Below are 27039 nucleotides of genomic sequence, written 5' to 3'. Positions count from 1 at the left end.
GTAAGGCTACTGTAAAAAAAAAAATTACAGTCAGGTTTCTGTAAAGTTACTGTAATTTCTTTACTGTAAAAATCACAGCAACGCTCCTGCCAGTAAGTTACTGTAAATTCTACAGCGACTTTCTTATCTGTGTACTTTTCTTCAGCTAAAATTTTAAATTCTAATTTGTTTATGTAATTATTTTTAGTTTTTCCTCATTGTGGGGTGGAAAAGGGGGTGGGGGGGGCTATTCCAGCTCATTTGACCTGAAGATGGCTGTAGAAACAGCAGCTTCTTACGGCCCTGGAGGCGTGTGAGCGCCGCGCCGCAGACGGACGCTGAGGGAGTGAGGAAGTGAGGAAGTGAGGGAGTGAGGAAGTGAGGGAGTGAAGGAGTGAGGAAGTGAGGAAGTGAGGGAGTGAAGGAGTGAGGAAGTGAGGAAGTGAGGGAGTGAGGGAGTGAGGAAGTGAGGAAGTGAAGGAGTGAGGAAGTGAGGGAGTGAGGGAGTGAGGAAGTGAGGGAGTGACGGAGTGAAGGAGTGAGGAAGTGAGGGAGTGAAGGAGTGAGGAAGTGAGGGAGTGAAGGAGTGAGGAAGTGAGGGAGTGAAGGAGTGAGGAAGTGAGGAAGTGAGGGAGTGAAGGAGTGAGGAAGTGAGGAAGTGAGGGAGTGAAGGAGTGAGGGAGTGAGGAAGTGAGGAAGTGAGGGAGTGAGGGAGTGAGGAAGTGAGGAAGTGAGGAGTGAGGGAGTGAGGAAGTGAGGAAGTGAGGAAGTGAGGGAGTGAGGAAGTGAGGGAGTGCCCTCATGTTTGCCTGTGTCATCAAGGCAGCGCTGCTGTTCAAACCCTGGCATTGTGTTTGTTGGTGGTGCTGCAGCGTCTCTGCCCTGATCGCGTGAAGACAGGTCTGACGGGGACGTAAACATTAAGGGGGGGTGAGGGTGGAGGGTGACGTCAGCAGCAGCAGCAGCTCCAGTCAGTAAAAAGACTTCATCCTCCTCCTCCTCCTCCATCTGCGCTGCTGCCTGCTCCCCTGAGGTAGGACAGGAGTTCCTCTGAAGGCTCACAGTTTCATTCTGACCCCAACACTATTTCTTTCTTTTTCTTTTTCTTTTTTTTTTTTTTTAAAGAAAACAAAACACTTTTTTTCCCATCATTTATTTAGGCAGAGTTAAAGTCCTGCCGGACTGAAACACCATGGGGGGACTAGATGCGCTCCGTCAGTTCACGTTGATCAAATGGCTGAGAGAGGAGCGACAGTCCAGGAAACTGATTCTCTTCATTGTTTTCGTCGCTTTGCTCCTGGACAACATGTTGCTGACGGTGGTCGGTAGGTGCAGCCCGGCGTCCCTGCATGAAACTTTTGCACTTTTCTCTCTTTTCTACCTCATGTTTTGTTGTTGTTGTTGTTGTTGTTAATAATCATCTCTGATAATCATCCTGAAACACAGGCGCTGAAACTATAAGCTCTGCTGCGGCCACTTATTACCACCGTGTTGTACTTGAATGATAGTATTATGTTATTAAAATAATAAGTAACAGCTATGAAAGCAAAAAGTAAATAAAATGTAAAAAAATACGTTGAGCAATTTTTGAGATTTTTAATGATTTAGATGTGTTTTTTATTTATTTGGTTGTTGTTTGGTTATGTGTTTGTGTTTTGGACCAGGGATCCATTTTGACTTGATCTCTGTTCAACGCAGCCAGGTCCTAAATCATTTTAGGACCTGGAACAGGCCTGATCATTTACATTAAAACCACAGCTGCACCTTCTCACTTCTTCTTCTTCTTTTTTTCTTTACCAAGACTATCTGACTCTTTACAGGAGAAGTTTGCTTCTGGACAGGAAACTTAAGAAAAGCGACCACGATCTGGCAAAAACACAGCAAACTTACTAACACACGATTCAGACTGTTTCTCCAGGCTAATTTTCTTTTCTTTTCTTTTTTTTTTTATTAATGTTATTTTTGCCTTAATGGACCATGCCAAATTTCAACTACACAGAACTGTTCTGTGTTCTGCACATTTTTTTAAAAAAGAGAAAAAGATTATATCTTTTGAGCCGCACAGTCGCCTTTTTAAAAAAGATCCATCAGGTACATCTCTGTTCCTGCTGCAGCCACTGCTTTGAGCCGCGCCTTGTAGTGAAGCAATGCAATTTCTGAATAGCTTCTGAGTAAGAAGGGGGGGAAGCATTAAAAGGGGATTTACTATGGAAGCAAAACATTCAAATGTTAATGTCTTAAATATAAAACCTAAAATATATGTTTAAGAATATTATTTTTCTTGCTTCTTTGTTATTTTTTGTGAGTTTATTGTTAATCATTTGATTGGGTCGCAATTTTAAAGCTCAGACTCTTAAAATTGCTCGTAAATATTTGTTGTACGCATGTCAGGCTTTGGTTCACTTTGGTTCTGAGTTTGTCACGGCCACTCGGTTCTGCCAACGTTTCCCTCCAAACGTCGCCCCTTTTGTCCTCCAGGCTTCAGGCTGTCTGGCTCTTCGATCCTCAGTCTGATCAGTAATATTTGTCTTGAGTTCTTCCGCCGTCTTAAAACTCCAAAACTGAAACTCCGAAAGCCGCACGTCTGAGCAAAGATGTTCTGATCTTGTGTCAAATGTTTCGTCGCTCCTTCCATTGGCGCGACGTCAGTCTGCCTGGACGTCAAAACCTGGGATGGTTTACGTTCAAATATCGGCCGGTCTTTCGAAAGCTTTGCATTCAGCAGCTGTTTAAAGTGCTGGGAAGTAAACTAAAGATAAAGAGAGACGTTAATAGCCATGATCGTTAAGTTATGTAGACATATTGCTATTAGTGAGTAAGTAAAATGTATTAATACAGCATCTATCAGGGAGATAGGCTTTACAAAGACACAAACATAAAATCTTAAAGACAAAAACTAATAAAAAGGTAGCAGTCTGTTATTATTACTTGAAGAGAAATGTTTTGCGATGCGTTGGAATAACATCTGTAGAAACTCTGACAGCTTTATTTGGATACCAATGTATACTAGTCCTGTTTGTGGCTGATGCGTTGCCTCTCTGTCCCTGTAGTTCCCATCATTCCCAGCTACCTGTACAACCTGGATGAGTCTGCGGATGTGGAGATAAGGAACAGCAGCCTGTCGCCGCAGGCCCCCTCCGGCTCTTTCCACACCGTCGTGTCTTTGTACGACAACAGCGTCAGGTTATCGGGCTCCAACTCCACCGTCAGCGCGGCTGACCCGGCCCGCCCCACCCCGGCCCACGCACCGCTTCCACGCAACTCCTCCGACTGCCCTCGGTCCACCAGCAGGCTGCTCAATGAAAACGTCAAAGTTGGGATGTTGTTTGCTTCCAAGGCCACTGTGCAGCTGCTCACCAACCCCTTCATAGGGCCGCTGACCAACAGGTACGGCTCTGCTCTGCCTCGCTGTTAAAGCCATTCCTACGTTAAGATAAATGTCTGAGTGAACAGCTTCTTAGGGATTATACTTCATAATCCCTAAGGTTACTTTTAGGGATTATACTTTGCCTTTGTGTTTTAAGACCTCAAATAAATAAAAAAAAACAATAAGTTATCTTCTTTAGCCAATTTAATAATGATACAATCACTGACTAATATTGATAACAATGATTCAAATTTGACCCTTTTTGTTGGATTCCAACTTAGGTGAAATCTACAATCTGTAACCTTCTACTAATTTTGAAACTTCAAAACAGATTTAATCTAGAAGAGCTATTTTTGTTTCACGAAATTAAGACTCTGACGGTCTTCCCAAGCTGTTTTCATTCATGGTTAAGATCAGAATTGATGCAATGACAGAACGCTCTCAGTAATTCAGTCCCAGCCTCAAGGTTTGCCCCTGAGCGTTTGAAACGTGGCGACGGGATTTAGAAAGTCTGTCCTTTGGTCCGAAGAGACCAGTCCTGAGCTCTTTGGGTACAAACAGTGTTACTTTTATTCGGAGAAGGAAGAGAGAAGTCTTCAACCGTAACAACATAGTTCAAAATGTTAACGGTGGTGGAAGCATCATGGTGGGGGCGGAGGGCTGCTTTTCCTGCTTCAGGCACTTGGAAACTCGTTGCTGATCAAGGGATCATGAAACTAGAACATAATGTTGCCATTTCTAAGGATACGTTAAAGAAATCTGCTGCGACATAAAAATCCTAGAGTGGCCCCGGATCTCAGTCCCGTTGGGAATCAGTGGTGGGTGATTCCACTAGGCCGTGCGATCTAGATGAGCTGCGATGATTTATCATGGAGTATGAAGAGACATGTGTCAGCGAGGCTGTTGTCAGATGTACGACAGAGAGGCCGCACGATTGGCCGTTAAACGTCAGGAGGCGTAAACAATGTTGGCCTCGCCGTGTTTCGGTTTCCTTGATCCAATTCAGAACGTCAGTAAAATAGACTGGTCAAAATGGTGGAGGATTTCTCTTAATGTTTTGGAAGCAACATGAGTAGGTGCAGCATTAAATATGGCCACGTCCATGGAAACAGTAAGAATATGTGTTTCCATCAGAGGCTGTAGTTGTTCCTAATGTACAGCAAAGAGATGCCAACCTTCACATTTTTAATGCAGATAGGTGGTCTTTATATGTATTTGATTCTAATAATTTATTTATTACTTGTTAGGTATTTATTATTTAATCATTTGTTTAAATTATTAGTACTGAGTACGGAGGAGGTCCCATTTCCAATGCAGTTAGAAAAATATAAGTAAAAACTCATTTGATCAATAATCAGGATTATTCTGCAGGCTGCTCTAAAAAAGAACCTCTGAAATTAAGTAACGAGTAGCATATCATCTAAATATTAACTTGTGAGGGTTTCTGTTTAAATATGCACACTTTACTAAAATATCATTGACATACAATAAATTAACTTTGTATAGATTTGTAGTAAAATCTTAGACTGGTCATTGTTTTGTTTGTTTTATTTAGTAGTCATGTAGAGAGCTATGATTTAAATACAACCGCTTTCTACCTCAAGTCCTAAAATGTATTCACTGAAACGTTTATCATTTTGTTTTCAGGATGATGAAAACTCAGTGGGAATAAGAGTAATCATTTCTGAGTAATAATTTAATCCAACAATCCAGTTGCATTTTGCTGTAACCTTGCAGTACGTGCACTATTACTTTTCGATTTTCTGCTCAGCGTTTAGTTTTGTACATTTTCGATCAATTTGATGTGTTTTTTTCCTTATTTCACTGTCTGGTTTCAATCATTTTTAAATCGAAAGTGTGTGTTTTTTAAGTGTCGCTGTCTGAATCGTTTGCAGCGTTTCCTTCACGTGCCGAAGGTTTTTTGAGTGACAATAAAGTGTCAAGTAGAGTAAACGTATCAAATGAGCATGTGAACAAGCTGACTCAGTAAGAATCAGTTTATTAGTAATAGGAATTTGGATTTAAAATTCTTGGTTATTAATTTAGTTAGAGTTACGGGGAAAAAAGCATATTGAAAAAAAAACCGACATGCAGATGGATAAACTTACTTGGCCTGTTTGATTTAAAAACTCCTCGACTTGATTCGTTTAGTCAGAACTTTCTTCAGATGTTATGGGCACCTAGTGTGATTTTGCAACAAACTTTACAGAGAAAAACTGAACGAGAAAAACATCTGACATGAACCAGACTGGATGGAGCTGCAGCACTGAGACACACACTTCTTACACATCACAGACTTCCTGTCAGAAATTATGAATTAAATTTTCCTGTTGTGTTTCTAAAACGGAAAGCATAATTGCAAGTATGGTCTTACCTATGACAATGTCAAACAAAAAAAAAAACAACAACATCAGACTCCCCGTGGAGGGTTTGATGAAATGGTAAATGACAGTTTGATGGGGGTTTTGTTTTGTGGATAAAGATTCATAGCGACAGATCTAAAACCACCGGATCAGGCAGAGCAGAATTCCTGATTACGGAGGTTTGGATGTGTCTGCATGTTTACATTTGCCTGATTTTGCCCAGATGACTGCAGTATGAGAGAGCAGCTCAGATTTCAAACCAACAGGAGTGTGACAGAAAGAACAAGAAGAAGCAAACGTCAGGATCGGCTTGTCAGGTTTAAGATGTGCAGCTTTCTGAAAGAAATAGGTTGTTCTGTGTTTTTGGCCGGGGTTTAAAATATGGGTTTTGTCACTCTAACATGAAGCATTTCACTCAGTTGTTGTTCCTATCAAGGTATGCTAGATCCCAGGACAAAATATGTGCAGCCAATGGGATCATTCAGTGCAAAAGTAATGTTCTCACATTGTCCCAACATGACAGGCTGAAGTCGTTTTCAGAAGCCTGTCATGGCATCGCTGACCACTTTAAACCTCAGTTTATAGGTACGGCTACGTGACATAAACCGAACGAGTGCAAATGTAAATTGTAAGTAAACTAAAGACACATTCCATCGTCTTCACCAATCACTTTCATTTCTAAAGTACCTAAATCAGTTCCTCTGTGTTGTTTGTCATCTGCTCCTCGTCTTTGGTTGTTAATTGATATTTAATTTCCCTTTGTGGTCAATAAATCATATATCTGCATATGTTTTAAATTAAAACAAGAAGTGACTGCAAATACAGTGATGAAACTATTCTGCTCTTTCTACTGAAAAAGACCAGGGCGACTATTTGCATAATTTATTTATGTTGATCGAGCAAGACTGTTCTATGTTAAAAGTTATTTGTTTCTTTACATAACAGGTAAAATTCGAGTACAGTTACATAAATTTTGTCATGAAGATGAATCTAAACTAATCTATGTATAAATTACTCAACTTTTTAATGTAGTGAATGAAATTTGTAAGTGCCCTGGAAAAACAATCAAGACGGAAATCTTTAAAATGTTAGCAAGTTGTACATCTTAAGTTTATACAACTTAATACATTTAGGGCATACAAACTAACTTCATCATTTTGTTTAAGTTAAACAACTTTAGTGACTACTTTGTATTAAAAATCACAAGAAAAACTGCTGTCTTATTTCAGTAAAATTGCTAATCATAAGCGAAGTGGGAGCGGCGTGGTGATGAAAATGAGCATACATCTGACTGGTGGTGCAGTTTCAAATATGCAAACACAAATGCCATAAACAAGCGCTGTACTGCTCTGATAGCATCCTCATTCTTGAGGAACTGGCTGCATAGATAAAGCTTTGGAGTCTTTGTTTTGCCTTCAACATCTTAAAACTAATTTTTGTGATCAATACAAAAGTGGTTTAATTAGCTGCTGCTGCTGCTCCTGGTGCTGGTGGCACAATGCATTGTGGGATAGCTTGCTGGCTAATCCTTACAGTCACATATAAACCAATGTCCTAAAAAAAATCTATTATTGCAACATATAAAAACAAATGAAACTATTATGTTGTGTGATTTAAGTATGAATTTTGTTCAGCTGTACATGAACTAAACAGCAAAGACATCTCAGCATATTTACTACAGCAAATCGATGGACATAGATTTGTGTAAAGATACTAACATGAGGTTTTAATGTTGGTTTCACTGATTCGGTCATGTTAAATTTACTTCACCACAGATTCATTTGTCTCAGTGTCAATTATTTGGACCTTTGTAGGCTTTGGACCAAGAGCATCCAGACAGAACGGTGCTGTGCCTTAGACGTAATGATGTGCTGAAATTATTGGGTTGGCGGGTTTTGCTTATTATCACACATTGACGCGAAAGGAGAACCCTGCGCGTCAATATGTGACGAGTTGGGAGTGAGAATGGGTTGAATTATGTTCCTGGTTTACAAAGGAACTGTGTCCATTAGTAGCCACACCACACATTTATTGTTTCACACCCAGCTTGACCCTTTAGTATTTGATTTAACCACTAAGCCTCTGATGTAATGATGGGGAAAAAAAGCCTTAATACAGAGGAACATGTTGTAGTTACACCGCAGTATTCGGCTTTTAGAGGTCGGCCGCGTATATCGCCTGTTCTGCCAACTCCGCGCGCGCTCGAAACCCTAAAAACATTTTTAATCCTGACAAAAACAGGAAAAGCTGCGGAATTTCGAAAGGAAGCAAATATTTTTCACAGTTCCAGAAGCAAAAAAAAAACTCTGCTAGATCAAATATTGTGTTATTTATTTATTAGCAAAATCGCAAGAACGTGCTCTCAATAAATGGACATTAAGAAATGATTCTCAAGCAGGTCAGTGGCTTTAACGTAGCCACCCTGTCCCCGATAACCAGGCGTGATATCGGAAAACAAAGGGCCGATATCTCCAACATTTATCCCAAAAGCAACACTTAGTTTTTCAGAGGGACTCTTCATATGCAGTAATTGAGGCACTGCAGCTTGTTTGTGCCTTTCACTCCTGCCAGAGGACAAATCAAGACAATTCAAGTGTGCCTGATATTTACTGCGAAAACACCGCGACTCTGATCTGACGAGAACCAAGCTGGATAAGCACGACTGGTTTAACTAAAGGAGAGGAACCGGCATGCAGACACAAGGACACAGTAGGAGGACAGATTGTGGAAATTAAGTTTTTTTTTATTTGTAAGAGGTAAGCAACATGAAAAGACAACACCAAATTATAAAATAAAGTAAAAAACACGTTAAAGGTCAGCTTACATTGCGTCGTTTATAAATGTCTCTTGTGGGTTATTTTTAAATGGATGACGTTATGAGTTTGTTTTCAACGGGTTTCTGTTCCTGCCTAGTTTTCAGATTTGCTAACAGTTCCTCTCAATCGTAGCTTCATCCTCACATTTTCAGATGAAACAGACGCTTTTTTTTTTTTTTACCTGCTCGACTTCCACTCAATTCTCCATAAAACGCTTAAATATTTCTACAACCCAAAACAGGATGTATGTGTTGCTATTGCGCAGAAATAACGTGCCTTTCACCTTCTGTGTCTCTTTAGGATTGGATACCAACTTCCTATATTTGCTGGCTTCTGTATTATGTTTCTGTCTACCATCAGTAAGTTCAATCAAATCAGTGCTGATGATCAATAAGTCGCCCTGCCTGCTCTGTGTCTGATGGTTTATTCTTTGTAATCCTGCTGTTTTTCCTGCTGTGAAGTGTTCGCCTTTTCATCCAGTTACACTTTGCTGTTTCTGGCCAGATCGCTTCAAGGTGTTGGCTCCTCCTGTTCATCAGTGGCTGGTAATTACCTTTTAATTTTTATAAACCAAAGATATTTGACTATTTGAAAGTTGATGAGGTTCTAATATTGGAACAGATGCCTTCTATGCTAAGTTTTCTCCCCAGCTCTTATTGAATCACGCTACGTTCTTAAGCACTGGGTTTAAAAACATCTTGAGTTAAACGTAGGTATCATGGCTTTGACTTTAGTCTCTTTCATTAAGCATTTTGATTAGAAACTGGCATAGAGGGGCCCGTTTTGGTCATTCATACTGTAACTCACCAATCCATGCAGCAACACGCCGTTCACAGACGTGGGCTTTCAGGAATCAGTCTGGGATCATGAAACCAAACAAGGAACGAAGAGCAATGGTGTCAAATTCTTTTTCATTTTGGGCCGTGTTAAAAATCTGAATGCTCTTAAAGGGCCAGAATACATTGATTAGACTATTAAAGTGTCAATAAATAGTTGTTTGCTTCAGCATTCAATTAAAATTGAATATTGAACATCTTCTCACACTGATCGGCCTCTCTAGGACTTTCTGATTGTTTTTAGGCCCTGTGTCACGATAACAGATTTTGCTGGACAATAAATTGTCCCAGAGCTTATTGCGATAAATGATAACATTGTTGTTTTGAGGACATTTTCAAGTAATATAATAGTAATAATGGCATAAAAATGCAAGGACACTTTCTCAAAAATCGATAAACTTTAAATGCTAATGAACATTTAAACACCGGAACTGGAAGACATTTAGAATATTCAAAATAAATATAGAAAAGAACAGAAACAACAAATAAAATAAATTATGAAATCTGTGTAAACAAAATTATCTTTCAGAATAAGGGCTAATTGAGACCAAACACCAGATTGAAGATTTTTAGTTTTTGGTTTTAAAAAAAAGAGAGAGAGAGAAAAAAAGATAAATCAAGAAATCAAGGAAATATCTCATCCGGCCATCTCCACTGTGTTACAGTTATATCTTCCACGTTTTACATATAAAACTTTTTATTTTTTACATATTTCATATCAACATGTTATTACTTTGTCGCCTCAATCTCATTGCGACTCGGCTGTGCACGTGTGGAAAGACGTTTTTAAGCCGAACGTTGAGCCGAGGCTGCGGTGTGCTGCTGCGTGTTTTTAGGTATGGGGATGCTGGCCAGTGTGTACACAGACGATGAGGAGCGAGGTCACGCCATCGGGATCGCCTTGGGAGGTCTCGCTCTGGGAGTGTTAGGTACGCACACACTCACACTGCAAGCCTGGCTTCACATACTTCGGCTGCACAGTAGGAGCCATGCGTACCCCACCACCTGCAGACACCTTAAGCACTTTCCTGTTGAGTCCTTCCTTCACCCATATCTAAAGGAAAGATATGTTTTTTTTTTTGTTTTTTTTTAAATATACAAAACATGTCCTGGATGTGTTGATGTTTTTATTTTAGATTGTTTTTCATTAGTTTCTATGATTATGTTAATTAATTTCTCAGCACTATATATATAATATGTTACTGTAGTGCAAAAAAAAAGAGAACTGAAAATGCATCTAAACATAGAGCAAGTCTTTAGAGGGTTCTGTTGTGTTGGTCAGCACTTAGCAGCTTTATGCTTCCAGTCTGAGTGTCGTTGCCCCCCATCAGTACTAGGACTGGAAGCATTATGAGCTGATGTGTGTGTTTCTTAACATAGTCGGAATAGAATAGAAAGCTGCGTTCACACTGCAGCCTGAAGCGACCCAATTCAGATTTGTTTTTAATTTAATTTCTTTTTTTCTTTTTTTTTTTTTTGGACATAATGCGACCTGTATCTGATCTTTTCAGGACAGTCTGAACAACACAGGTCGGATTCTTTTCGAATGCGACCCGGATATCCGATACGTATCCGATTCAAATGTGACCAAAAGTCCAGGTCGCGTTCGTCCGACCTGAACGTCACTGATACTCGACAAACGTCACTATTCTGCGTCCTGATATGCAGCAACAACCATGACGGACTATAACGAGGATTAAGTTGTTAATATGCTGCTCCGGTCGGAGAACCACTTCAAACGAGTAAGCTATGCTCCACCGTTAGCATCCATGCGCCCCCTACTGTGCGTGCGGGACACTTTCAGGTCATTTGCCCATTCACACTGGGGAACACATGCAGGTCGCATTTATTTAGAGGTGTTTTATCCATACACAGTGAAAACAAGGACTTGTCATTCTGAAGTACTGGTATGTTCACTGGCACACATATTTAATTTTGAGAGATGAACTAAGGATTTTTGATGAAAGAAGCTTTCTTTTGCATTCAATCCATGGTGCTCTGTTGTTTGGACCAGGTGTTTTGAGAAGTGCACATGCTGTTTTGCAGACGTCAAAAATGATTTGCACCAAAGCGACTGAGAAAAACTGTAATGGGCGAGCATGTTGCAGGTTCGGTCACCTAACTGCGCATGGTGTTGCACAGCAGCCCTTCATCTCATTTATCAGTAGATATCACTATTGACCATACATAGTGCCCATCATTTAAAGACAAAAGCCAAATAGAAAGGAACATGTAATTTTATAAAACTCTGCACTCAGACTGTCATTTACAACGAGAAAAAATAGGGTTACCCTTTCTTTACATCCATACATTCATCGACGGATCGGCTGTGCTAACTGCAGTGATTCTCAGTCATTGTTGTCTCCTACAGTTGGGCCCCCGTTCGGCAGTGTGATGTATGACTTTGTTGGGAAAACAGCTCCATTCCTAGTTCTAGCATTCCTGGCACTCTTTGATGGGGGTAAGCGCCGATGGAGAACAGGCAGACTCCTAAATATTGCTCCTGGGTTACTTCACCACTTTGAATCATTTCTAATCAACTGGATTCCAGTATCTTCTTGTTTTATTTACTTAATATTTAATATATCTTTTCAGCTCTGCAGCTCTTTGTTCTTCAGCCTACCAAGGTGGAACCTGAGGTCAGTGTGTTTCTCATCCATTCAGCTTGAATGTGCAACCCAGCTGCCCGGCACCAACTGTTGATAAGTCGTACTGTATCGGTTATCTGTCCGGCAAAGTTTTCTACATATTTTATAAGTTATTTGTTATTTTGGTTTTTATATACAGACTTAAGCAAAAACATAATAATAACTGAATAAATGTTCTAAACCTGGCGTTAGTTTTATACGACATTTTTGAGTATTTTCCAAGGAGCACATTTGTGAGGTCAGACACTAATGTGGGATGAGAGGACCAGGCCTCTCGGAGTCAGTTCTAATTCATCCCAAAGGTGTTCAGTCAGGTTCCAGTCCATGTTTTGTACAGGCCAGTCAGGTGTCCATGCTAGCTTTTTGGCTTTCTGCACTAGTGAACAGTCACTGTGGAACCAAAGGGATTATCCCCTGATGCCAAGTTAGAAATTGTCCAAGCATTAAATAGTCATTGGCACTTACATCAAGCTCTGAATGCCTTTGTGTCAAAAAAAATGCAATCAAATGGCTCCCCGACAGAGAGAATGTATCCTTATTGAGTTGAAACTGAAAGATAATCGACTTTGTGAGACTACAATTTTCCATAAATATATTTTTCTTTATTTACGTTTTATTTATTTTTTTCCTACCTCCTTTTGTCTCTTGCATGTTATATATAACCAATATATCAGTAACATCTGTTGATTGATTCATTTAATATTCCACTGTTTGGGAGTCTGTCAGTCACCACAGTCATATTCCAAGTTCATATCAGAAATGGTCTATTTGACTCTTCATTAATAGCACTTCTGTTCAGACTCAAAAATCTTTTAAAGCGCTTTAACAGAAAACAGAAGAAACGTGCAGTTTGTAAATAGTTGTTATTGTCAGTGTCAGTTATAAATAAGAAAGGTTTCGCAGTGCGATGCTTCTAAAAGTTGTTTTGCACAGAGGTGTTGACATGTATCGCCGTACGTCATAATCTACATGTTGTTCTCCTTTCGCACAGAGTCAGAAGGGAACGCCACTGTTCACGCTGATGAAGGATCCGTACATTCTGATCGCTGCTGGTAAGGAAGCAGGAGCGGCACTGCGGGTTTGAGGGAGGTTTGTTCAGTGGCGTTGAAGAAACAGCAGGAAGACAGATGGACTCAGATGTTTTAGGTCATGTGGGCATGCTACCAGGCTAACAGAACAAAAGCATGAAATGATGTTTATTTGTAGACTGGAGAAATATGTAATATAATAACATAAACACTAAATAAACATGCTGTTGTCTTGATAAATTATTTCAATGTAAAATTTTATTGATGTTGGATGCTTCCTTTCGCCGTACCCTCACAAAAGTATGATTTTGAAAGGAATAGTAACATTTATGTAATCAAAACTGTTCGTGATGCTAACCAAATTCTTAGCTATAGTGTCATCAAACAACATCTACCATAAAGAGATCAAACAGGTAACAGAGGCAGCTGGCTGGAGCTGCTTATGTATCTTGTTCCATAAGCAGCTTGTTGGTTGTTTGTTGGAGGAAAAATACATTAGTACCAAAGAACAAAAATAAACCATAATTGAGACTGTATGTGGTTATCTTTAATCTTCATCTCCAGGTGCCATTTGTTTTGGAAACATGGCAATTGCCATGATGGAACCAACCCTGCCAATCTGGATGATGGAGACCATGTGTACCAGGAGGTGGCAACTAGGTAATTGAGCAGAAAACACACAAAACACACACCGCAACCTGCACCGCCACAGAAGCACACAACTGTGGAACAAAAACAAAAAAAACAAAAGAAGCAGCATATGACCAGAACATCTGCTGGTTCAGGTTCTCTGTAAGCGAGACTCCTTTCTATGAACATTGTTGTTCTTCTTCCAACTTTTAAAAAGTCTATAATTTTGCATTGTCATCTATTCTACTGCTTGATTTTCCCAATCCAGGTATGGGACTCTTTGCTGCTTCCCTAGAGTTACCTTTGTCAGGTAGCTGCTTCTCTGAATGCTGCTATCCTTGTCACGCTGTTTGGTTGAGGTACATACTGTAGCTGTGGTTTGTGGTTGTGCTCTACTCTTTCCCCTTTTCAGATGATGAACTCTGGGAGGTTTACACAGCTTTGATTGTTGTTTAAGCATCTCTACAAACGTTCTCCGGGTCTGCTGGGTTTCCTGGTCTTCACGATGCTGCTTGTCCTCTAACACCAAACTTAGAAGAACCTAGCAAAACAGCTTTGTTGGGGAAAATAAAATATTATACTGATGGGTTTGTTTTGGAAGGGAATCGGGTGCTCTGGATTTTATTTGAGGTTTGTCAAAGTAACATTTTTAACTTCATTACTAGCTACTTTGCGTTGGTCTATCATCAAGGCACTGACGATTGATGTTTTAAAGTGATCAAATGTAGAAAAGTGTATTTAGAAGGTATACCTGCAACTATGAGCTGTGTGTGTGTGTGTGTGTGTGTGTGCGTGCGTATAAAGCTCTGTTTAAATCGTCAGTTAGCAGATGTTGTTGACATTGCCTTGCCACAGACTTTTCTATTATATATTTTTTTCCTGCCCGCTTGTATATGAAGTCTAGGTCAGATAAAGAGGATGAAAGGGGAACAGGATATTAGGATGTCACATGCTGGCAGGTGGAAAGGAGACTTCATTACACACAATGCGAGATGTACAGCAGCTCTGTGTGCGACACTGATAAACATCTCCTTATCTTTGCATTTCTGCCCACACCTCTGTTCCCTTTGTGTCCCTGTCTGTGGCCCAGGCATCGCTTTCTTACCAGCCTCCATCTCCTACCTTATTGGAACCAACATCTTTGGCTCGTTGGCTCACAAGATGGGAAGGTAGGGAGGGAAATTGTCCTTATCTACTTTCCTCCACTCTGCCTCTGTGGATGTGGTATCTGTTTCCGCTCCTATAAATGAGTTTCAGGGGTTTTAATGTTTGTGTGGTTGTGCCGTTATTGAGGCCTTGACAGAAAAAAGGCATTTGTAATTCCGTTATAAAAATGTTGACTTTTCTTTAAAAAATATTTTTGTCGTTCGGCAAGCAATGCTGAACAAGAGCAATGTACTGGTCAGTGTTACTGTAACAAATGTCTTGGGAAATATAAGAGGGCTGGACATTTTATATCCAGGCTTTTTGTTTCTTTTCTTTTCTTTTCTTTTTACCCAACCTTTATTTCTTCATAGGTGACATGAACCCCGCCCATTATATGGTTAATAAAATTCACAGTATCAATTTAGAATTTGCAAAGACATTTAAAAAAAGACAAAACGTCTTTTTTTCTTTTTTTCAAACAAGATTTTTAACAGGAATTTTTTTTTATCTTGACCTTTTAAATAAATGAATAACAAGAGGAGAAAATGTAAGATGAATATGTGCATTTCTTCAGCAATGTTAGAACAAACTTTAAGCTCTTCATCAGTTAGTTTCATTAGCATGCAATCCCAAATCAATATCAGAGCACATTGCCTTGGTCAGTCAACCCACAAAGACAGTAGGGAAAAGGACAAATAAGGGGTCCGGCGACATGAGGTGGGTGAAGTTTGTCTGTGACTCACCATGGCACCAATCCTAGATCAGTGACAACTGCTAACACTATTCAGCACCAACTCACAACATAAGTTGGTTCAAGATACTTTAGAGTAGGGGTCTCAAACTCAAGTCCTCCAGGGCTGCTGTCCTGCAACCTTTAGATGTGCCTCTGCTGCACCACCTGAATAGAATAATTAGGTCATTAAGGCTCTGGAGAACTGATCTACACAAGGAGGAGGTGATTAAGTCATTTAATTCCAGTGTTTTGTACCCTTGAGGACTGGAGTTTGACACCTGTGTTTAGAGAAAAGGTAAAAATGCTTTTTTTTTATCCAATCATACAGACTAATTCCATGTCAACCATAATTATTCTAACTGAAAACTGGTTAAAAGGCATTTGTGGAAAGCACATTAAAAAACCCCCCTGACCGATGAGCAGAATGCCTTACCAGAGCCAGTTTAGTCAGACTTGATAATTTCAGTTTCACGTAAACTGCCAACACACAGCACTTTTCACAGGAAACTGAACTCCTAACCCCTTATGCATGACTTTCTGACCAGTACATTTCCTCTTCTCCATTGATTGTTTCTGCAGAATTCAACTTCACGTGGACTAACAGCCACTTTTGTTCCAAACACTAGTAAATATCTCAGCTGTCATTACTCAAAGGACTATTGGGTGGAAACAATTAGATTAGTGATGGACTGTATCCTGACTACTTCACATGCCTGTGGAAATAAGAGATGACTTGATTTTTTTTTATCTTAACTTCCTTAGTTAATGAACAAAGCTTTATTTGTACCAAAGTCTGCTTTTCCTGGCATGTTAGAAACCGTCATGTCTTAAACGTGGATCAATAATCATGTTACCCAGATCTGCCTTTTGTTGTGATTCACCCAGCAACTGCAAAATGATGTGACAAAGCTTTAAATGATTTCTTTTAAGCTGTCTGTAAACGACATGTGAAGTACACAAACCTATGAACTGTAGGAAATGTTATAATGTATTTGATGTCGTGCCAACCTTACATTCATGTGGATGTTAATGTACTCAATTACACTGAGAATGAGTCAGCTGTGACAACGCCTGTTTGTTTTCCAGATGGCTTTGCGCTCTCATTGGAATGGTGGTGGTTGGCTTCAGTGTTATTTGCGTGAGTACATGAGAGAAGTTTGAGGAAGCAGAGGAAACTCACACCTTCACTAAAGTACATTTTATTAGCAATACTTGGTTAAAGTATCAATTTAAAATGGATCTAAAACATGAACTGGATTCTATAAAATCCACCAGAAGCTGAACGTCTTATTGGGATTCAGCAGAGTGGCCAACCGGGTTTGGGCCCTTGTTGCTACAGTTTGTATGTTTCTGTTTTCCTTGTGCATGCCAGGATTGTATAAGCCAGCTTCCTCCACAGCACAGTGTGCATGTTTGTTCCTTGGACATTCCAGGTTGCCCTGTAGATGTTAGTGTTTTCCTGGTTGTGTCTGAAGAACAGGTGGCCTGTCCAGAATGTTTTCCACCTTTTCGCCCAATGACCCACTTAAAATAGACACCAGCCCTCCCACATCCCACAATGCTTAACGGAGAACGCATAATTAATTGAATGGATGAATTTGTGATAAATTATAGAGACACTGAAATTAATAACTAATTTGTCTGCTTTAGGTTCCTTTTGCCAGAGACATCTATGGTCTTATTCTTCCAAACTTTGGTGTTGGTTTTGCTATTGGTGAGTTCTCACGTCCACTCGCTTTGTTGCTCCATTTAGTCTAAAGTGATAGTTACACATGATTTCTAAATGTATCTTACAGGCATGGTGGATTCCTCCATGATGCCCATAATGGGTTACTTGGTGGACCTGAGACATGTGTCCGTGTATGGAAGTGTGTATGCCATTGCTGATGTAGCTTTCTGCATGGGATTTGCTTTGGGTAAGTAGAAAACCAAAAATAAAAGCTTTGAACGATACAAATTATTTAGCTAAATAAGAGCTAACGCTATGTCAGAATACTTGAGGGTTTTTCTTTTATGTCTGTTGAGTGTAAAACATTTACTGACTTTGTCTTTCATAACTGAGTTTGTTTCTCTGCATCGGTTCATTAAAGAGCCATTAGGCCAAATGCAGTTCAGTTCCATTCATTTTATCTAATTGCAATTCAATTCAACACCATTGGCATATAACATAGTGAGGTTCAGATACAAATTCATCTACAGAAATTTTAAACCAGAACTGCCAGCAGTTATCTGCAGGTTCCAAGCCTGACCGAGCAAGTCCGCCCCCTGGCACCACCCCAGGGGCGGAAAGTCCAGGGGTAGCAAATCTCCTCAGGATCCTCTGAGGATGAGGGCATTCTCATCCGGAGGTTTCCTCTCCTCATCCTTTCAGCCCAGTGCTGTCTAGGCTCTACTCCTTAAAGGTGTAGGCACCATCCAAAGCTCTCCTCCCCCTTTCAGCTTGGCCTCTGCAGGTGTCGTTGCAGGTCAGCCATAGAGTTGTGAATTTGCAGGACGGCGGTTACTCTTTCAAGGTTTTGCAATTACAATGCCTTTAGCCTATGGGTAAATGTGTAACCCATTTTAAAAATGTCTGCTGTGTAACCGTAATACAGTAAGATGACTATGTTTGCATCCGCACCACAAAACATCCACTCCAAAGCCCCTGGGTCAAAGGAAATTTAATTAAATTATTAAAAAAAAAAATTAACAAATCTGATTTGGAGTTAAAATTAAAAAAATCATATAAAAATAGTTTATCATAAAAATCCCAACATATTCTCTGATGACTGGTTCTAAATCTGGAGTAATATAAACATATATCCATGTCAGCAGATTTTATGACTTTTTAATGAACCATAGGAATCTGCCATTTCAATCAATAAGTGGCAATGCATACCCAGTACAAAAAACTTCTAAAGGTATTCGCAGATGCTCTGGTCTACAACAGGACCAAAGGCCATACCACAGGTATGAGGAATCTCCACAGTTACAACAGGGTTCCCTGTTCGACGGGATCAGGAGAACGTTCCAGGCCTTTAATGGTCTCTGCTCGCCTAACCCTATTTCAAAACCTGAGTGTAACATATGTTAGAATCTATTTACATAGTGAGTTTTGACATGTGTGATTTACCTGTGTGGTTGCCCCCCGGTGAGGCTCTCCAGCTTTGGTAAAATAAAAAATGTAATTCTGCACCTTTGTGAATCAGGACATGGAGATAATTAATATTATATGGCCTTGTTGTTTGTGTCCCTGGGCGAGACACTTCACCCATCTTGCCTGTTGGTGTTGACAGAACGGTCGGTGGTACAAAATGTGCAGCCTCGCTCCAGTCAGCCCACCCCAGGGCAGCTGTAGCTACAATCCTTGCCATCATCAGCATGTGAACGAGACCTTTGAGATTTCGATTTAAAGGGCTTTATGAATAAAATGTATTATTATTATTATATGGAGAAGCAGCATTCAGCTTCTATGCACCACAAATCTGGAACAAACCTCCAGAAAACTGCAAAACAGCCGAAACTCTGAGTTCCTTTAAATCCAGACTAAAAACCCAGCTGTTTATAGTTGCTTTTGAAACATAATTTTGAAACATTAATCAATAATCTGATGTGTAACGACGACAAAATGTAATGCTGTCGACTGTGTGTTATGCGACGTTGTGTTTTTGCGTTTTTGTGATGTAAAGCACTTGCTGAAAGGAGCTATACAAATAAAATTTGATTTGATTATTTATACCAGGTACCGCAGTGGTTCTTAAACAATGTTTTGTGCCGTTTTTAACAGTATCTGACTAGAATGAACAAAATACTTGTGTTAAAACGCTTCATGATTTTCCAACTGTCCACTGTTAATCTACAACTCATGTTTCTTCGTCTCAGCACAAAAAAAAAAGTCAAACAAACAAATCTGTGCAGTGTTTCCTTGTTACAGGTCCGTCCATTGGAGGATCCATAGCTGAGAGCATTGGCTTTCCTTGGCTGATGACCATCATCGGAGTAGTGGACATTTTCTTCGCTCCTCTCTGTCTCTTCCTTAAGAATCCGCCTGGGCAAGAAGAGAAAATTGTAAGTCTTGACCTAAATTCAACGCCGCCTATAGGTACCATTCCATCAATGAGAGGTTACCCAAAATCAAAGCTCCAGGATGGTGCACCCTGGACAGAAAATGGAATGAAAATGAAAGCAGCCAAAGAATTTAAAAAAAAAAAGAAAAGAAAAAGATTTATTTATTTCTCTACTGTTCACTTCGGTTTAATGCATTGTGCACTTTTGACCTAAGAATACAATTTGGCTTGTTGAACAGGTAGTGAACTACCTGTTGAACAAGCAAGGGTCAAGAGAAAAAAACAAAAACCAATCACCCGTTTAGCTCAGCCCCAAGCGAAACACAACACAGAGCCGCTGTGTTCCACATCAATTGGATTTTAGAGAATCTGTTGAGAAGTAAATGTTTCCAGGTTGTTAAAAGGTTTCCTCACTACCTGGATGCAGGATCAAAATTTAAAAAAAAGTGGAGCAATGTGTTGTGTTTATTACGCTGTAGGTACATATTGGTATAAAATTGATTTGAGTTCTATTCAAGAAAACTCAGTCCGAAACAAAAACACGATGTAAAGAACATCGTGGCCCGCCTGGAGCGCAGAGTGCAGCACCGAGCCGGTAAAACCAGCCGGATCACACTGCGTGGTTTTTATCTGGACCAACAGGAGTAGGCTGGATTTTATTTTGTGTGGCTTTGTAAAGAGTCCTTGAATTTCACAATTGCATTTTGTTTTTTGTTTTTTTACCTGCATGTTTTGTTTGTGATTGTTTTGAGCCTTGCTAGAGAAACCTGGCTCAGGTTCGCCAAGCCCGACTGGAGGGCTTTAGCAGGCAGAGTGGAAAAAGAAACAGAAGAACTGATGTAGTAGTTCTTTCTATGTTAATATAAAGGGAAAAGTCAATAGCAGGAAAGGGGAACGTTTAGTTGCTGTTGCGTTATCTTAGACGGTGTCCACCCTGCAAAGGCATCACAACTAAACACAACAGAAGCTACTTCTAGAGGCCAGATGGAGCTTCTGTGGAGCGAAGCAAAAACGAAAACAAATGGGAGAGTAGTAGGAAAAAAAGTCAGTTTTTCCTCCAGACGCCTTTGCTTATTTTATTTATTATGTATTTTATTTGACTCACAGTTTAAGAAATGTTTAGAGTGTACAAAAGCATAAAAGGTTTTCCAATTCATCACAGAGCAGCTCTGAGACCAACAACCAAACGCACACCTGAGGATGATTCATTTAAAATGCATGTTTTGGACTTTATCTGGAGAATGACAGTCAGTCAGATCATAAGACTGTGTTTCATCGGGCTGTGATGAAACATTGAGAAAACTTAGCAGAGCTGGACTGAAGGTTAGCTGAGGCCAGTAAGGTCAGCCATTTAATTCAAGCGTCTATAGGAACCCGTCCATCCATCCATCCATCCATCCATCCATCCATCCATCCATCCATCCATCCATTCTTGCTGGGTCTCTATGGGGACTGATGCCTATCTACATCAGTCGATCAGGTCAACAGTCCATCTCAGTGCCTGATCTCCTATATGTCATATTTTGGTCCTGTTTGATTGTGTCTGACTTTGATCCCACCAACATGAGTTAATCTTTGGGAGCTGGCCTGATACAGTCCAGCAGTGTTTTGTTGATCTAATCCGTCCACCTGCTTGAGTGCCTTAACCACCTGTGCGTGATTCCTGGAAGAGTAGCCGTCATCACACTGTGGCACGATGCTCATTTGTTTTATTCCATTCGGCAGTCATTGGCTCACTAATTCCACTGTTGTTCATCTTACATCCATTTATTGATCACCTCTGCTATTTCCTATCTTCAGGATTTTTAGATCTTTTCTGAGTTTTCTGATATGTTTCAACAGCAGAGTTGGTGGTGTAAGGGATCATCCCAGTGTTAAACCCCCGAAAAAATTCACCAAGTAAAAGTCTTGAGATTTGCATTAAAATTCCCTTTCACATGTACAAACATGGCAGCCATGTTTGAGTCTACTTTTCGATATCTTCTGTAATCAAGTCTAAAATATCTGTGTATCAATTTGTGGATAGAAATCTGATTGTGTACAGTTCTTGTTCTTATAGCGCTTGGAGTTAATAACAGTTTGTCAACTTCTGTTTGTCCATCTAATGCTTGAGAACTGAAACCAGCTCAGATCCCAACCCCAGTGTGGGTTTAATAATCCCAACCCCAGTGTGGGTTTAATAATCCCAACCCCAGTGTGGGTTTAATAATCCCAACCCCAGTGTGGGTTTAATAATCCCAACCCCAGTGTGGGTTTAATAATCCCAAACCCAGTGTGGGTTTAATAATCCCAACCCCAGTGTGGGTTTAATAATCCCAACCCCAGTGTGGGTTTAATAATCCCAACCCCAGTGTGGGTTTAATAATCCCAAACCCAGTGTGGGTTTAATAATCCCAACCCCAGTGTGGGTTTAATAATCCCAACCCCAGTGTGGGTTTAATAATCCCAAACCCAGTGTGGGTTTAATAATCCCAACCCCAGTGTGGGTTTAATAATCCCAACCCCAGTGTGGGTTTAATAATCCCAAACCCAGTGTGGGTTTAATAATCCCAAACCCAGTGTGGGTTTAATAATCCCAACCCCAGTGTGGGTTTAATAATCCCAACCCCAGTGTGGGTTTAATAATCCCAACCCCAGTGTGGGTTTAATAATCCCAAACCCAGTGTGGGTTTAATAATCCCAACCCCAGTGTGGGTTTAATAATCCCAAACCCAGTGTGGGTTTAATAATCCCAACCCCAGTGTGGGTTTAATAATCCCAACCCCAGTGTGGGTTTAATAATCCCAACCCCAGTGTGGGTTTAATAATCCCAAACCCAGTGTGGGTTTAATAATCCCAACCCCAGTGTGGGTTTAATAATCCCAACCCCAGTGTGGGTTTAATAATCCCAAACCCAGTGTGGGTTTAATAATCCCAACCCCAGTGTGGGTTTAATAATCCCAAACCCAGTGTGGGTTTAATAATCCCAACCCCAGTGTGGGTTTAATAATCCCAACCCCAGTGTGGGTTTAATAATCCCAACCCCAGTGTGGGTTTAATAATCCCAAACCCAGTGTGGGTTTAATAATCCCAACCCCAGTGTGGGTTTAATAATCCCAACCCCAGTGTGGGTTTAATAATCCCAACCCCAGTGTGGGTTTAATAATCCCAACCCCAGTGTGGGTTTAATAATCCCAAACCCAGTACGGGTTTAATAATTCCAACCCGTTGGTTGGAATTTGGGGAGTTTTCTAACAAATGTGAATGCTCTGATCTTTGAGTCTCTTCATTACCATATTTCCTTTGTGTTCTGTCATCATCATATTGTTGTTTGGATTGTTTGAAGTTGCCCTTGGAGACTTGTTTTGTATTTCCCTTTATTCATGGCCAAGTGTTCCTGGGGAAGAATTTGGAGGAACCCCACTCTCCTGGAGGAGAAGTCACTTCACACACAGATAGTTTTACAATTATTTACTGATGACAGAATCCATCTTGTTCTTTACCAGACAGATATATTTTTCAATGCCCCCAAACAATCATAGTGGATTCTTCAGAGAAGTCAGTTTTGCACCGATCTTCTGCTGACGTCCAGTAATGTCTCGGCAGGTTTTTTGGGGGTTTTTTCAGGCAAACCCTCTCAACAAGCTGAAACTTCTTCTCTGCAGCTAAATCTCTTTGGAGTTTTTGATTTTTCCAGAAATCTTTTCTTTTTAGCTGCAATCTTCTCAGCAGTTTCCTTAAAATGATGCTAAAAAAAAAAAAAAAAGGCAGCTGCAGTTCTTTGTTAGGAGGAAAGCGTTGTTGACAGATCGACCAAACGCTTATAACCCTTGACTTTCAATGACAATCAGTCCGTGTGACTATTCACCCTGGGAGTACATTGGATAGTTTTCATGCATCCAGGTAAGGTTGTGGTGAAAATTCTTATCATTGTTATTTTAATAAGAAAACCAATTCCTTCTGTCTTCGCAGGCGATCTTGATGGACACAAATTGTTCAATGAAGACAAGGTCCTACACCACACAGGGGACGTACTACCAGGGCGACGACATGGACCCAGAATACGACGATTATGATTAACAAGACGAAAGGCGGACAGCTGGACCCCCCTCAGATTCTATATTTTGTTGTACAAAAAAAATAAGAAAATAGAAAAGAAACCCGGGGAATGAAATGAAGCAACACAGCCAAGATAATTCCATGTCAATGTTCCCGCATTTGGTCGTCACTGTTCAGTGTTCTCTTCACAGTCGTTATTGGAGGAAGCCAAAGTTGTTCTTAATATGTGCATTTTGTGACAAGTGGTTTTAGCCAGCAGCCTTATTCAGCGAGATGTGTCAAAAAGCACTTTGCAGACAGGAAGGGCAGCGAGGACAGTCTCTCTGAATCCAGAGCATGTTCATATTTAATGTTTTTTGCCCTTTGAGTTTATGCGTGTCAACATTACTGTCTAGAAAATATTAGCGGAACTTGATGTCCGGGTTGTTATAACTGCTAAGTGTGTGATATGTCAACAAGGGTAAGAAAAATTTGTTACATTTATTTCAAATCGATGCAAATAACTGTTTTTGGTGAAGTGCAAGGGGACAACAGTAGTGCTAAAAGTAATTCATTATTTAAACCACGAATGTTGGTTTTCATTTGGCCACATGTGTTCAGCTTTGATTCCACAGAATATGACCAAAAGAAAGATACAAAATTCATTTGAAAAAAAAAAAAAAAAACCCCAGCAAGTGCAAACATCAAAACATAATGAAAATCTGTAACATTTTCAGTCCAGGACCTGTATGGTTCTAATGTAGGGTTATTTGTTTTTTTCCTGCTTTTGTATGTTGAATTTTGGCAACACACATTAATGGTTAACAAAAGTAGCTGCTGTCCTGTTCTTTTTTTTTTTCTTTTTTTTTAAAGAAACATATCAAATAGGAGTGTAAAAATATATCCAGCTTGTGAGACTGTACACTGTACTGGGTTAGGACAAGGAGAAAAGATTTTAACGATATTTTTGGGGAGACTATTAAGCCCAAGTTTTTTTCCCGTTTGTTTTCACAAATAAAGGTTTTACAAATTCATCTCTTTGAAAGAATTCACAATTATTGTAGAGTAATGCAATACAATCTTGACCAGCCCTCTGTTAACGAATGCAAAAGTCCACAAAAGTGTGAAATAACTTCAGTGATAATTACTGAAAGTTTCTGAAAATGAACCAATTAATGATGATGATGATGATGATGGTACCTCTAGAAAAAATTTAAAATCATTTGACTATAGGGACATGTAGAGCTGGGGTATGTCCTCTAATTAGCGTAACAGCTGTCTTTAACCAGTCAATCGGCCTATTTAAAGGGTGACCAGTTGTCACCAGTTGTGCTGTTTGGTGACATGGAGCACCACAGTGAACATGGACTCCAGGAAGCAGGAGCACTTGATGCTCCTTTGGCTGCAGCTGCACAGATTATTCAGAAGTTTCAGAGGTTTCGGTGGCCAAACTTTCCCCCGACAGCAGGAGGAAAATCAACCACAGATTGAAGTGAAGGATTTCATTTTAAATGTTCTGTACCCAGAAACATACCGTTTGTAAAAATCTTTATTTGGCTTCACGTGTCACGGACTGGGATTGGTTCGTTCCGTTTTTATTTGTGGGGACGCGTGATCCTTCGTTACTCTTAAAAAGCTGCTCTCTCTCTCCATGCTCTCCATGGAAACGATGACACCCAAATCAAATCCAGTGACAGTTTGGATTTTCAGCAACATTAGCTTCTCTCGCCTCGAAACGCTTTAAGTATTTCACAAATGGCCGTCTTGCTTTACATGTGATTTCATATTCCAGCCGTGGGGGCTCAGAATGAGTCGAGCAACATGCGAGCTTTTTCAGCATGCTCCAGGAAATTCTCATGTTGATTGCCTGAAGTGCATGCTGGAAGACAGCTCAATGAGTTGCCATGACAGGGAGATGTGGGAGACAGAACACTGTAATCAGTCTGTCCATCTTAAAACTGGGCCTCAATTACTTTGCAGATGCTTGCACAATACCTCTGTTTCCTTATCAACAAAAACCAGAACATTTTTCTTATTGAATAACAATATTGGGGGGGGGGGCAAAATATATATATTTTTTGTTTTGCAAAAAAGGTGCAGTAGTAACATTAACATATTTTGAGATCCTTAAAGGAATCCATTCTAAACTAGAATATGTGATTTGATATTCTTTCCCTCACAGGCAGTAAATCTCACTCCAGATTATTAGTCTCAGCATAACAGTTGCATAAATGGAGAAATAGGACTTTAATTTGCTGATATATATTGTTTAAAGGGTTCCCCTCAGTGTTTTATAAGCCTGGTGGGCCACCAGGTTTTATTTGTGCCCCCACCAGGCTTAGCATTGTTAACTTATCTTAGTTTTTTTTTTAATTATTATTGCCTTTTTTAAAGATTTATAGTTGGTGTTTAGGTATTAATCTTGCAGTCTTCCAAAAATACATAACTATTAAGAGATATTTTCAAATTTTCTGTCAACTTGAAATCAAAGTTTTTTAAATTAAAAACATGCTGGCTGGATGTAAGGCCTCCTTAACGCCGCCAGCACTAGCAGGTTTTCTGGTTATATACACTTAACTTGGGATTTCCAAGCACAGTGGCGCAGTTGGTAGCACTGTTGCCTTGCAGCAAGAAGGTCCTGGGTTCGATTCCCGGCCCAGGGTCTTTCTGCGTGGAGTTTGCATGTTCTCCCTGTGCATGCGTGGGTTCTCTCCTGGTTCTCTGGCTTCCTCCCACAGTCCAAAAACATGACTGTCAGGTTAATTGGTCTTTCTAAAATTCTCCCTAGATGTGTGTGTGTGTGTGCCTGGTTGTTTGTCTGTCTCTGTGTTGCCTTGCGACAGACTGGCGACCTGTCCAGGGTGACCCCACTAAGGGACAAGGGTGGTAGAAAATGGATGGATTTCCAAGGCTGTTAAAGGAGTACAACCTTTCAGTTCATCACGCATGTGTCAAACAATAAAGCAACAGAACACGTGAGTTTCATCCATAAATGAGTTTCATTTATGGATGAAACTCATTATGCAACTCTATGTCTTGCCAGGTAACTTTACAAAGTGCTTTACATGATGAGAACAACAACAAAAAACCATTACATTGAAGTGGCATAAAAAAGTAATGCAATGTTCGGAAACAGGATAAAACGAATGATGTTGCAGTTATTAATACTCAAAAGTAACATCAAATAAATGGATTTTTAGGCTCGATTTTAAGGAACTCAGTGTTCCAGCAGTTTGGCAGTTTTCTGGAAAGGCTGCCACCAACCTTTGTGATAGGACTGTCCACAGCAGACAGACGGACGGACAGACAGACAGATTTTTTTTCTTTTTTTGGATTACAAACTCTTGAATTTCAGAAATGGTACATTTTCAAACCTGAAAAGAATACTGTACATCTTTTACTGAGACAGAATATTCCTCAGTAAAAAGGA

General features: G+C 40.0%; 1 protein-coding gene across 1 annotated transcript; it reads left to right on the top strand.

The window, feature by feature from the left end:
- The first annotated feature begins 927 nt into the window (after positions 1 to 927).
- On the top strand, positions 928 to 24762 carry slc18a2 (solute carrier family 18 member 2). Its single transcript, XM_028006507.1, has 16 exons — positions 928 to 1012; positions 1140 to 1304; positions 3030 to 3366; positions 8826 to 8884; positions 8987 to 9070; positions 10198 to 10290; positions 11733 to 11822; positions 11957 to 12000; positions 13001 to 13061; positions 13602 to 13697; positions 14758 to 14836; positions 16633 to 16684; positions 17197 to 17260; positions 17343 to 17462; positions 19460 to 19593; positions 23544 to 24762. Exons 2-16 carry the CDS (start codon positions 1172 to 1174, stop codon positions 23649 to 23651), a joined length of 1554 nt encoding a protein of 517 aa, XP_027862308.1. The 5' UTR covers positions 928 to 1012; positions 1140 to 1171; the 3' UTR covers positions 23652 to 24762.
- The last annotated feature ends 2277 nt before the right edge of the window (positions 24763 to 27039 follow it).

This window comes from Xiphophorus couchianus, chromosome 22 (genome assembly GCF_001444195.1).
Source record: "Xiphophorus couchianus chromosome 22, X_couchianus-1.0, whole genome shotgun sequence".
Classification (NCBI taxonomy): domain Eukaryota; kingdom Metazoa; phylum Chordata; class Actinopteri; order Cyprinodontiformes; family Poeciliidae; genus Xiphophorus; species Xiphophorus couchianus.
Note: the sequence above shows the minus strand (reverse complement) of the source record. Positions and strands in the feature narration are given on the sequence as shown.